Source organism: Drosophila sulfurigaster, chromosome 2R, assembly GCF_023558435.1.
Source record: "Drosophila sulfurigaster albostrigata strain 15112-1811.04 chromosome 2R, ASM2355843v2, whole genome shotgun sequence".
Classification (NCBI taxonomy): domain Eukaryota; kingdom Metazoa; phylum Arthropoda; class Insecta; order Diptera; family Drosophilidae; genus Drosophila; species Drosophila sulfurigaster.
The window spans coordinates 2021340-2035636 of NC_084882.1; the positions used below are offsets into that span (position 1 = coordinate 2021340).

General features: G+C 34.8%; 1 protein-coding gene across 2 annotated transcripts in view; it reads right to left on the reverse strand.

Annotated features, from left to right (window-relative positions):
- The window catches only part of LOC133836071 (myosin-VIIa), a 169087-nt gene that overhangs the window by 118910 nt on the left and 35880 nt on the right, over nucleotides 1–14297 (reverse strand). For both annotated transcript variants that reach the window (XM_062266364.1, XM_062266362.1), the window contains 4 exons: nucleotides 9501–9743; nucleotides 3837–4859; nucleotides 3051–3163; nucleotides 1961–2213 (listed from right to left, as the gene is read on the reverse strand). In XM_062266364.1, the coding sequence (XP_062122348.1) occupies nucleotides 1961–2213; nucleotides 3051–3163; nucleotides 3837–4859; nucleotides 9501–9743 (1632 nt within the window). The remainder of the gene's footprint in view (nucleotides 1–1960; nucleotides 2214–3050; nucleotides 3164–3836; nucleotides 4860–9500; nucleotides 9744–14297) is intronic.

A 14297-nucleotide genomic window follows, 5' to 3' on the forward strand; every position in this document is an offset into this window, starting at 1 on the left:
GGAAATTGCAAACAGCATTCTCATTTACGTGCTGCTGCAAAGGCTGGATGTGGAAACTCAGGCGGCGTGGGAGGATAGCAGAGCATTGGACAACCTTGCCGCCTATAAAATGCCGACTGCTACTGAGTTTTTCACATTTCTGGACGAAAGATGTCGTAAGCTGGAAAGTCTGCAATACGCTATGGTTATTCACACATCAGGCTCACAGGTAGGAAGGTCTAACTTTAGCTATAATGGCAGCAGGAAGGCGTTTGTGGGCCAAACTAGCAGGGCAAATGTTTGCATGTTTTGTGTCGCGCCTGGTCACGGCATATATTCCTGCCCCGTCTTTGAAAATTTGTCTTCCTACTTGAGACAGAAAGAAGTGAAGAAGTTCGCTCTCGAAGAAGAAGTTCGCTGATTTGCCAAATAGCGGCCATAATTAATAGTCGTCCATTGATATCAATTTCAGAGAATCCTGACGATTTGTGCTGACTCCCGCTCATCTACTGTTTGGTCGTCCTCCAACCGTGATTCTTGAGCTCGACCTAACTACGCTGGACTACAATCGGTTGGATGGTTGGCAGCGTGTCACTCAGCTGCAGCAGGTCTTCTGGACTAAATGGCGGGTGGAGTATCTCACCCTTCTCCAGCAAAGATGCAAGAGGCGCACTCCTGAACGTCATCTCCAAGTCAATGACATGGTCTTGGTCAAGGACGAAAATTTGCCTTCTCTTCGTTGGCCGTTAGCCCGTGTCATGGCGTTTATCCCTGGCAAGGATGGTGAGTTGCTGAGTTGAAGACTTCGTCTGGCAGCACCCGGAGAGCCACAAACAAGCTATGTGTACTGCCCCTGAAGGATGATGTTGAAGGACATACTTTCAACGGCGGGAGTATGTCGGGAGCAGCAGACAGCGCATGTTAATGTAATGCTGTGACAGCGTCTGCCAGCAGCGCTGCTTCTGCCGGCAGTACTGCATGCTCTCTGACACAGTTAGCAATCGCTTGAAGTTCGATCGGCTAATTGCTTACACACTGGTATTGTTACTCTTTTGTATATCGTGTCGGTGGCGAAGCTTGAAAGTGTTCAAGTCACAGCCAAAACATAAGTGGTTATATATATGTACATACATATGTACCACAGCAAAAAACATTAAATTTGAATTCGCGTGTTTTATTTATAAACAATATTCTTGCGAATAAAGGTTACTAAAAAAGCTTAGTAGCTCAACACAAGATTTTAACCTACTTTTATTTAGTTTTTATTAAACGAATTATTCAGAAATTTTGTTTTCCAAAAAACTCAATTGCAATATTCACAAGAGTCGATTATCTTGAATACAGATCGGAAGTGATTTAGGTTTTTTATTGCCGTCTACGCTATTAATGGCAGATCCTCAATTTGTTGTGTTTCTCTATTGTCAAATCGTAAAGCGGTTTATTTTGGTGAAGATGCCGAATTTGTTAATGTAAACTATATTGTATTACATTTCATTGTATGCCCAATGATACAGCGCTATGGAACAAAGAATTGCAGCGACATATATTTCCTAGCGAGCTCTCGTGATCGCATACTGAAAACTACTCTAATTTGCTTCTTATGCAGCGGGCAATATAGCTGGAGAATTATATGTTCACAACAATAAAAGTTGCTGCTGATAAGCAAGCACTATAAAATTTATTTCCGTACTGGATATATCGATGTAAACTGAATTGTATGAATGTATTTATCAAATCAAAACATGTAAGTAATTTTTTTTTAAATCCACTACCCCGTTGAATGTTACGAATGGGGAAATGTCTAGCTGTGTTTCATAGAAAGGTGTACAACAAATTTTGTCAGGTGATTTTTGAGTATGCATGACATGAAGATTTTTGATAACAATTCACACATATACATATATGTATATTAAATTATTTGTCTTCTTTAATTTAATTTAATTATGTGGTATATGGTATCTCACGATATCTGTAAACTTACTTCGTTATCAAGATCCAGCACTAAATCATTCATTTTACTATTTATTTCATCAAAGAGTTGATTGTGCGTTGTATTTGTAGCTTCTGTCAGAAATGCAAAAAGGTTGTCCAAATCAACTGTGTCTGCATTTTGAGCATTGCAGTCTTCTGGGTGCAACATGTCCAAAGTCTTTTCGTCATCATTTGACTTGATATGAGATGCATTTAAGTTTTCTGCCATGTGTGCCAGAACTGTCATTTCATTTTGCACTAATCTGAAATAAGTCAATAAATGCCAAAAATTAATTTATAACATAAAATGGCATCAAATATCTAACTTAATATTATAAAAATATAACATTTTACAGTAAAAAAAGGCCGCGACGGCATGGAGAAAATGATAAGCACAAAACACAAGCGTGCGTACACGGGCGGGCTCCGGTTTCATTTTCTTTTTAGAACCAAACATACGTTTTCGTTTTTAAGTGTATTTACAACTATTAAGTCATCGTTTTGCTTTTGGGACGTTTCATTTCTTACTGCTAAAACAGCTGACTTGTGTTTTAGTCAGAAGTAAACACAGCGAAAAGTGTCTTTCGTATTTTAGATTCCCTCACGTGATGATTTTATTGCGCAAAAATGGTTTATATATAGTGACATATCCACTACCACGCTCATTTTTCGTACGTGACACATTCTCAATTCTTTGCCCATACAGAAGTATTTTTTTAATAACTTCCACATTTTTTATATGATCACAACCAAATTTTCAGGAATCACAATTACTATAGTAGTTATTATTATACCAGCTCTAGCTTTAAAGGGGACGTGGCAAAAATTGTAAACAAACTTTGTCTGCGTGCAAACATAACAAATCCTGTGGAAACAAATTATAACTCTGTCTCTTATATTCTCTGAGATCCAGTGTTTCATACGGACAGACACACAGACGAACAGACGGGCGAGATCGTCTCGGCTGTTGACGCTGATCAAGAATATATATACTTTATAGGGTCGGAGATGCCTCGTTCTACCTGTTACATACATTTCCTGCCGGCACAAAGTTATAATACCCTTCTACCCAATGGGTAGCGGGTATAATAACTACTTACCTTTCGCAATCTTCAATATCAGTACAATGAGAAGTTGGATTGTCATTTATGATTTTTTCGCGCTTTTTCATTTCTTCATCAACTCGCCGCATTTCACGCAAAGCAGTTGCGACCTAGAATTTGAAAATATAATTTTAGAATATTGCTGCTAGTTGTTTTCTTTTATTTTTTTCGAAAACACCTTTATCAAGATATACATTGGTAAAAAAAAAGATTACATATTATATGCTGTTGTTCGACCTGTATTGACTAGAAGAGATCATGATCGGATCAACAGTATATTGGTAACCTCCTATTTAATGCTGATGACATTGTAATCCAGAGTGCTATCGTTAGAGTTAATTAAACATTGTATGCAGTATATCACATATAAATTAAAATGCTTCAAGAGAAAAAAACTGATACCCTTAAATAAAAACTACAAAATTTGTAATATAAAGTGACAAAAATCATTGCATAGCTGGGCAGAAATAACGCAAATTAACGATCCCGGATATCAATCAACTATCTCTTACATTGCATCACTGCAGGGCACATCTGCTATTAACAGCTACTGCAACCGCTTACAACCACTAAAACTATTTCGTAATCACATTTTAATTCAAATACCGTAACTTCTGATCAATAAACAGACAGACAAACAGAGTTATGTTATAATACCCTTTTGCTGGGCAGAAAATACTTTTTTTTGCAAATTACATACATTTTCTGTGAATATAGAGATGTCGAGTATGTCTTTCTGACCATTTTTCTGGCATTAATTCGAATATATGATGCTTTACTTACCTCTCTTGCAAAAACTCCTCGTAATCGACTTTGTATAACTATTACGCTTCGGCGTTTTCTTAAAAAATCAATCCGTAATTTCCATCCTCTACATGCATGCTGTATAATAAGAATGGCTCTTCTCATTCGTATATAGTTTTTAGAGCATGAATAGCATCTCCAGTTTTTTTGAATTATAATCGAGCTAGCACAAATCTTATGTTTCCTGGCTTCCTCCAGCGGTTCGTATGCTGCACTTCGTAAAAATAATTTTGATTTTCCAATTTGCCATTCCGTTTCTACGACTTTCAACTCTTTTAATACTAACGTAATATCAGAGCGGGTAAACGAACATGACCTTTTTTTTATAAGACATTTATATTTTAATATAAAATCTTCGAAATTCAAGTGAATAGGAAAACCTTCTTTTCTAATTCGAATTATATCTAATATTCCTAGATATTGAAGTTGATCAAGTACCAAAGAGTCATTGTAATCGTTGGGTTTCTTAAGAGTATTTGGCTTAATACATCTCACATACCAAAGCTTTGTATTGTGAAGTACATCAATTAAGCATTGTAATTGTTGACGGAAATTATCACTAACCGTTGATTTCGTTTTACCCGTCCCCCTTTGACTAGTTGTACCATTATGCATCCATATAGAACAAGCAGAGACCTGGTGTTTAGAAAGTTCGCAAAGAAATGAATGTTTACTACGACTCATAAAGTCAAATAAGACGTCCTGGTGCACATCCCGGTTTTTATCCACAAAACCGTCAACAATATAAATTACTTTTCCTGCGTAATGCTTTATACCGAATTCAGTTTCCCAATGTCGTCGATCCGTACCTTTGATGTACATTGGGTTGTATTCAAATTCAGTATGTAAATTAGTTAAATAAGCTGCATCAGATCCTTTGGGCATATGGCATTGTTCAGTCAGAAGTTTAAATACACATCTAGGAGGTTTTTCAATTAATTCTAAGCACAAAGAGTTGTCAGTGAATTCCACGTGAGTATAATTTATTTCTTCTTGATCATACTATATAATGAAATAAGAATAGATTGATGAGTTTAGTTGTTTTACCTATACATTTGCAATATAGAAAATACTTATGGGATGTTCTTCAATTATATTTATAATATGATAATGTTCACTTTCAAATATTTAGGGTTTGGTAGTATTTTACTGTTTAAAAAACAGGTACAGTTTAGCAGACTCGACTAATCTACAGTCGAGTCTGAGTTACCCACTATCCATTTTCAATAAAACTGTGTACTTAAAAGCTAATATTTGGTATATTGATATTCTACTACATTGAAAATATACCAGAGAATACAATATATACCAGATTGTCAGCTAAAACAACGAAAACCCGATTGAAGAAGGCGATCTTACCATACAAAAGGATTTTTGTACCCATTGCATAGCAAAAACTCAGCCAGAGTGATAAGGTATCCCTGTACTTAGTGGCTTCTACATGGTTCTTAGAGTTGTACAGTACAGCCACGTCGTCTGCATATATGTTATAATTAATGCCTTTGAGGGAGATTCCATACAGTCGTCATTGGGAGTAGGTATATCTGTTGTGTAAAGAGAGTATAACAGAGGCCCAAGCATACTGCCTTGCGGCATGTATGTAGTATTGAAACCCAAAGTCGTCTTGAGTCAGTTCTGTGAGCTCTTTCCATTTTTCTTCAATTCGAATGCAGAGTCCTCTCTTATAAAAAATAATTTAAGCAATAAGATTGCTGGTGAGGACTATGATAATTTTGTATTGCTAAGAGGAATGAAGTCAAGCTCAGTGAAAAATACTTGGCAAATATTATCTACTAAGAACCAGCGCAAGTAAGGTGAAACATTTTATTGATAATGATCATCACCTGAGCAATGCAGACAAACATGAATTGAACAAGTAAGAAAGTTACAGTCGAGTGTGCTCGACTGTGAGATACCCGCTACCCATTTTTAATAAAGGCAAAATATTGCGGTATCATTTTCAAAATATACCGAAAATACTAAAAAATATACCAAATGATATGTTTGGTATATCGATATAGTACACCATTCAAAATATACCATAGACGGCACAATGTACCAGATTGTCGGCCAAAGCAACTCAGACCCATAGTACTAAGTAGGCGTTTTTGCCCATACAAAAGTATTTCTTTAATAACTTCCACAATTTTTTACTGATCGCAATCAAATTTTTAGGAATCATAACTACTATAGTAATTATTGTATATACCAAAAATCGTAACTCTAGCTTTAAAATTACGCTTGTTAATCGATTTTTTTGATTTGCGGGGGCGGAAGTGGGCATGGCAAAAAATTGAAACAAACTTGATCTGCGTGCTAACATAACAAATGCTGTCGAAAAAAGCTCTATCTCTTATAGTCTCTGAGATCCAGTGTTTCATACAGACGGACAGACGGACATGGCTGGATCGTCTCGGCTGTTGACGGTGATCAAGATAATATATATATATACTTTATAGGGTCGGAGATGCCTCGTTCTACCTGTTACATACATTTCCTGCCGGCACAAAGTTATAATACAATTAGCGGGTAGCGGGTATAAAAAAAATGCCACGGCAAATGACTTGATATTGGCAAACATGTTATAAATTCTAGTCCGGATGTGACCTGTAAATTTTGTGTTGATGAAAAACTTGGAAGTTATTTATAAAATATTGCTCCAGACGGCCTCTATATTCGATACAGAGCACAAATCGGTGTAGGAAAACGTGATGTTCTCTGGGATAAATTAAAATTGTGCGAAAAAGTGAAGAAAAAAGCAACTATTGATAAATTTAGAGTTAACAACCCCACATCATACACTTGGAATTACTGCTAAATTATGCTAAACTCATTTTCAAAATCTTGTCCAAAGTTGAAAATTGTTCCACAAAACCTAGCTTAAGAAGCATTTATAAAATGAAAAAATGTGCATACAAACACGCCCAATTTAACAGACATACATTTAATGGTTGTCAACATTAATAAAGGAATAAGAAAGTTCACTGAAAAAATTTGCAGTTATCCCACGAGCTTTCGGATGCAACAGCTAACTTTACAGCTGTTGTGCTCAAAGTACTTGTTAAGTTATAAGTTATAGCCATGTCCGTCTGTCCGTATGAATACCAGAGAACGGCACGGGTATACACACTCAACGGGTGCACCCGTTACTCATGTGCCTTTTCGGTATACTTGCACTCATAAGTGCGAGTGGCCAAAAATACACACACTCGCGAGCCTTATACTCATGAGCAATAAGTGTATCGAGAGCCTTACACTCGCGAGTGCGAGTGCCGAGGCATACTCGGCAATTTGCGATCGGTGATTCTATGCACTCGGGTAAAGCCGGGGCCGGTGGTTATGGGTAAGTGTATCCGATACGCTTGGTAAAAAATTATGAGTGGACCGGCACGATTGTATGTATGTACATACATATGTACGTTTGTGTGTATGTATATTGAGATGCAAGAAATGCCGTCGGCTTTTTGTATTGTTCTTGTTATTGCTGGTGCGCTGTTCTTGCACTCATTATATTTCTTGAAAATTTAAATCCGAAAACTACAAGTTTTCTTCCAGTCCCGTCATGTGTAGACACAAGATGCGAAATGACTTTATCATTTCAGTTTGCCGTATATGCGGAACTGATTTTATACAAGAACTGTCGAGTATAAATTCTGGCCGAGGGAAATTTAAATTTCCCTCGGCTGCGCTGGCAGAATTTGTACTCGGCGTTTCTTGTAGAAAATGTGCGGTCCAGCTCTTGCCGAAAATCTGTGCTTAGATTCTAGTGCGTAGTTCGGAATATGCAAAATAAAAATACGCTCAAAAATATATGCAGTAAATAAAATGTTTATTATACTTGAAATTAAATTTATTAAAACTAATACAATGAGTACTTAAATTTATATATAATATTATCTAAACAGTTTTACTTATAACTAAATAATATAATAGCTAAAAGAAAAAATTAATTTATTTCGCAGTTTTCAATATTCTTCGCCCTGAACAATGCCTTGTAGTTTCTATTTTTATCATCCAACGTAGCTCTATCGTGGTCCTCAAAACTGTAAATATAAATACAAATACAAATATATTTTTTAATTTAAATCAGATTAGAATAGTAGTTTAATAATATTAACAACTTACCTCTTATTGTTTTATAAAAGACGCGCAGGAAAAAATCAACTTTCTTGTACAACACTCACAAAACAAATGACAAATGATACACAAAATTGCACATGTTCGAGAAAAGTAGGCGTTAGGGAAATTACGCGTTGCGCTAAGAGGGCGCGTACACCAGACTCAATGCAAGAATTATTCTACAAGACGAGTCATCTAACGATCTACAGAAAAGTCTTGCAGTCCGGTCTTGGCATGACACGAAACACAATTGGGAAGTGCAAGAAAGGCCCGAGTATGACAATGACTCATACTCGCAGCACTCGCATGATTTTGAATAAGTGTGTATCACTCACTCGGTTTGCGAGTGCTAAGTAGCACTCGCACTCAAAAATTTACGGGTGTGAGTCGAGTGTCGAAATTTGCCACCCTTGACGATGTCTGATGAATACCTAGATCTCAGAGACTACAATTTTTTGTTTAACAGCATTTGTTATGTTTGCACGCATTTTAACACGCCCACTTCCGCCCCGCAAATCGACAAAAATCGAATACCAAGTGTAATTTTAAATCTAGAGTACACATACAATAATACCTATATACCTTTTTGGTTGCGATCAGATAAAAATTGTCGAAGTTATTAAACCAAAACTTTTATATGGGCAAAAAGACCTACTATCTCGGGGTATTTTATGCATTGGCTGACAGTCTGGTATATTTTGCACATCAATAACCAAATATATAATTTGACGTGTGATACATTGTTTTGGTTTTTTTTTTTAGAATATTATCGCAATTACATTACATTACATAAGTAGTGGGCGAATATGCAGTCGTTTGATTCAGTATGAAATATCGTGTAAATATCAGCGCACTAGTACTATTGATAGGTACAAAAGCAAGGCCACCGGGAATGTTTTTAAGAGAGCTCAATATAATAAGGAAAGTGTTCATGAGCAAAAGGTTCAAGTCGTGAAACATAAGATTGGTTATCGTGTCGAAAACTGAAGAACGGCATCAGACGAAATGGGATCCTAAGTTAAAGTACCGATTTGTCGTGCTTGAGTAGCTAATGGCTATTATTTGTTATTTGTTAAGGTCCTTATACATACGAACATACAAATATCCGCTCTTGCGAAGACTACCAAGGAATGAAGTCATGTGTGAGCTAGTTGGTGATCTTGACGGTGGTGAAAAAAACGCTAGGTTCAGTAGCCATTGTGTCATTTTATTGTGAACGGTGGAACTAAGAGTAGTTTGGTACATAGCGTCACAAAGTTGTGTAAAAAGCCTTGGAACTGTGTCATGATAGTTAGTTACATACATGTTCGCTTTTACACAGAAAAGTACAAGATACTATAAAAAAAAAATACTTTCATTTGAAGATATGTGAAATATAAGCGAATTTCTGTAATAATGCCAAAGAAAGGATAGTGATACCAAGTCTTATATTCTATTGCAAAAATGAGGACGTGTTAACTCGTCTTCACTTAATTTTTAAATTGAAAGGTTCAAAGATAAAAAGTAGGAAGTTTATGTACTTACGATAGATTGCTCCAATGCAAAAACGTAATGATTGAAAAACTTGTGTAATTTTTCATTAGTATAATTTATACAAAGTTGTTCAAACGAGTTCTTTGTAAAATTTTCGAAGCCAAATATATCAAGAACTCCAAGAAACGTATTGCCATATTGTCCTGGGTTGGTGCAGCTATTAATTTTATAAACCAGCCAAGTAAATGTTTTTGAGTACAAAGCTTTAGCCATCGCGTGTCGATTTTCTATGGCCTAAGAATATTGAGACAAGAGAATGCGTTTTAATAACATGTAATGATAACAGGTAAAAGGTATTGCATTTCAGAAAACATTCTAAAGGTTTCCGTTTAGTTAATAAAATTTAATAAACCAGAATAAGTATACTAATATACATGACACCCCTTTCAATAGTCCACTACATAGAAACTGTTTGCATGACTGTATATTATAATTGCGCGTGTTACCTACCTACTTAAAAACCATTAAAAAATGTTTGTCAGTCAAAAAGAGTAATCAACCACTAAAGTAGATGTTTTTCTTAAATTTTGTGTCAGCTGATAACGCTGATCATCAATTAATTGGGTCAACAATATTTGCTCAATATGGACACAAAATTATAACAGCAGCAGCTCAGCTAAAATGATCTTCTCGAATTTGGGGATTATTCATAGAACATTAAATCTAATTTATAATGGCAGAAGTGACCGCACTAACCAACTGACTGTGTGGTCCCAATCAACATATCGATTGGTTATCGATAGCGAGAAAATATATATATTGTGCGTGTGACCTTGTGACTCACATAGTCATACTGATCGAGCTTCTCCTCGTGCTATTCACCATGAAACAATCATACAATTATCTATAATTGTATCATACTAGTCACCTGACCCTCTTCTAATGCTTTTTTCATTCCCACATGTTTTTTTAAGTTCAAGACAAGTGCTTTTGCGGCAAGTATAAATAAATAAAGTACAATTTTAAAAAGTTAAGTTCTTTTTTCAAAAAGTTTATTATTCCTCGACGCCACATTATACCATTAGCTGTTTAGGCTGTGTGTTAATGTTTATTCATTGAATGAACGAATTTTGGCGAGCATTTGTGCCGGCAGGAAATGTATGTAAATGTATGTGATATCACGCTATGATATTTGTTGAATGTGTACTATGTCGATATATAAAATATACCTATTGGTATATGTTAAGTCTTTTTGTATTCGCTTAATATATTTTTAGAATAATGGCTCAATGTTTTGAATTTTTTTCAAAATGAGTAGCGGGTAACTAACAGACTTAGTAACAGTCGAGCACACTCATTAATCCTCAAATATAAAATGATGTGGATGACGAGATATTTACCAAAAACTTTGAGAGACACGATAGAACACTAATCAATATGATTAGTCAATTATACAATTTGTATTAAGTTTTGGTACCATTATGATGATTGACTTTTTCCACGGCTCTGGGAAAAACATTCGGTTTAAGCAAATTGGTCAACAACTGTTTATAGATGAGTTGTAAAACATTTTCAGCTTAGTGATCATTGGGGTCTTCAATGCTGAAATGTAGAACTTGCTGGGGGTAGTTACTCTATGTTGAGCTGTTGAGATCTTTCCCGATTTAATATGTAGATAACGTTCTTACCTTTTAAGCCTCTGTCTGCTTTCTTGCATTTCATATTTTTTAGTTAATACGTTTCAAAATGTCTAATATCGTTATAATAGTTGTTCACAACTTTATAGTTTTCTTCAGTTTTAATTTAGACTTTTGTTTTCTGGATGTTTTTCTTTGATAAAGAAATTATGTAAAAAATTGTCTTTTTAGTGATATTGGTGACTGTCTGTTTCTCATAAATAAAAAACACTTTAAAATCGATTATAATATTGCGCTATATATATTATTTTCTTTCGTTGGTTTTTATTGCCGTGTTCAACTTTGCGGTCGACTTCATTTGTAATCGATATTATTTAATAATTTTTTACAAATATACCAACAAATATTTTTTTAGCTTGCTTGTTTGATAAAGATGCACCAGATAGATGCATTTGTCGTTGACAATAATACATTTGCATTGGAATCATTTGCAGTGATTATACGCTCAACCATTAAATAACAACTCTTTCACCTTATTGAGGTTTTTATTAGCGTGTATATGTATACAAATTTTCCTTAAATTGCACAAAGCTTTCATTTTTTTCATCTTTCTCAAACATTAGTCCATCTTGGACCGCCAGATTCAGCCTATGAGCAAAGCATGGACGGATTCCGTATTATTATATTAATAATTCCCACGCTTTCCACATGGGAACTAGCATTATCGAATACAATGTTGATTTTGACGATGGCGTTCCAATGAATGAAATATTTATTGGATGAGTTTTGTGATATTTTGATCTGAATAAATCGTTTTGCCCACAAGATTTTTTGACGCTAATCTTGAACTTGATCTGCGTGTAAAAATAAGAACGAACAAAATTATATGAACAATTATTTTATGAACAATACAGATAATAAGATCGATCGGCGTTGTGCAATCATTAAGAATATGGGAAGGTAAAAATTTCACTAGCCACAGGAATAATTTCATTAGCACAAATAATTGCTTCGTTTATTTAAAAATAGGATTGATGGTTTGCAAACAGATGATTATAGAATTGTGACTCGAGCTGACAAAACACTAGTTCGCCAACATGCACACAAAGATTTAATACTCGAACAATAGACGAAGTAGCAATAGCAATTGCTAATGATTTATTTCCTTTTTTCGGTTGGACCACGACATTCTTCCCGCCCACTTTACCATAAGAATATTTTCGACTTTTTTTACAATTATGTTTTAAAATATTTAAATGTAACATATTTAATAAATGTGCACTAAATATATTTAACAAATGTATTTTTAGCAAATTCGCATTTTAAAATTGATTAGGGCCCCTGCAAAAAAAAAAAGCTGATTTTTCAATTTATTGGATTCTCTATATTTTTCTGATAGTCACAGGGTGAGCGCACGAAATCGGTTATATTGAAACATATGTATAGAATTTGTACAGCAGCTGCTCTAATATTCACAATATTTGGAGAATTTAATTAAAACTATCCTCATTCTCCTCATTTTTATTGCCATATGTTCATCCAGTTCCTATCATTTTTAGGAATTTATTAGACAGGTTATAACTGCAAATGCATGATTTAGAATAAAATATATTTTCATTTTAAGTAGAAAACAATGAGTAGAAAAACGAATAGCACTGTCGTCTAAAGTATTTAACAACTAGGTTTCGTAAATGATCCAAATGAGCTAACAATGGATGCTCCTTGCTGCTTCTTGCTCCATGTTTCTTGCTCCATCGTCTTGACCGTCAAAGTAACAAAATCTATTTGGTTTGTTTGCATAAAGCCGCCCCTAGCACTTTTATGCTTTTTGGTCAAAGCATGGGCGCGCAATTCAGAGAGATTTGCGGTGATTGTAGATTTCTAGTAACTGTCTTCCGTGTCGTCCCGATATTTTTGTTTAAAGTCTTTTGACATTTTTATTTAAACAATCAAAACACACTGAACTTAAAATCAATTCACTTTTGCCTTTAGTGACGTTACGATAAGAATTGGCATGTTCTTTGAGATTGCTTTACAACACTTTACAATCGATTTGTCACTAAAAATGTTGTTGGCAAGCATCAACAGAACAGCTACAGCAAATACTCCACAGAAACACAGATACATTTGTTAGCAGAAACCTTAAAAACATATTCACAATACATTCTACGATTAGACAATAACATATATGTATTACATGCACTACAAATTTAGTTATAATAATTAAAATTACAAGCCTTGATGATTAAATTCCATATTCAAGTTTTATTGTTTGATTTAATATTTGAATATAAAACCCAAAACAAGGAAAAAATCACAAACTTTTTTGTAGAGGTACCAGATTATAGTCTATAATGGAATGAAGCAATCAGTCGCGTGTCAGAAACTCATCGGTATTATGATACTTTGTATTTTAATATTGTTATGGCAAGGGGAAAATGAATATCACTTTCACATACAAACGCAATGTTTTAGCAAAATATGGATATTAACAAAAAAAAAGATGCATTTTGATTTTCATTGAACTAGCAATGTTAAGAGTTTTTGAAAACGAAAAACCTATGCTGCTATTTTTATTTTCATTAGTTTCCTTCCATTTTCAACATAAACAAGCTTGTCTTGTCTAAATGAAAATTGCTTCTACATCAGATGGGATCTTTTTTGCATTAATTTAAAATTATGTATATTTTATACCCGCTACCCATAGGGAAGAAGGGTATTATAACTTTGTGCCGGCAGAAAATATGTGTGACAGGTAGAAGGAGGCATCTCCGACCCTATAAAGTTCTTGATCAGCGTCAACAGCCGAGACGATCTAGTCATGTCCGTCTGTCCGTATGAAACACTGGATCTCAGAGAATATAAGAGATAGAGCTATATTTTTTTGTCGACAGCATTAGTTATGTTTGTACGCAGATCAAGTTTGTTTCAAATTTTTGCTCACTTCCGCCCACGCAAATCAACAAAAATCGAATAACTAGCGTATTTTTAAAGCTAGAGTCGCGAATTTTGGTATATACAACAATAACGATAGTAATAGATCAGATAAAAATTGTCCAAGTTATTAAAGAAATATTGTATGGGCAAAAACTCCTACTGACTAGGGGCCTTAGTTGTTTTGGCTGACAATCTGGTATATTCTGCCGTCTATGGTATATTTTGAATGTGGCACTATATCGATATACCAAATACACCACTTGGTATATTTTTA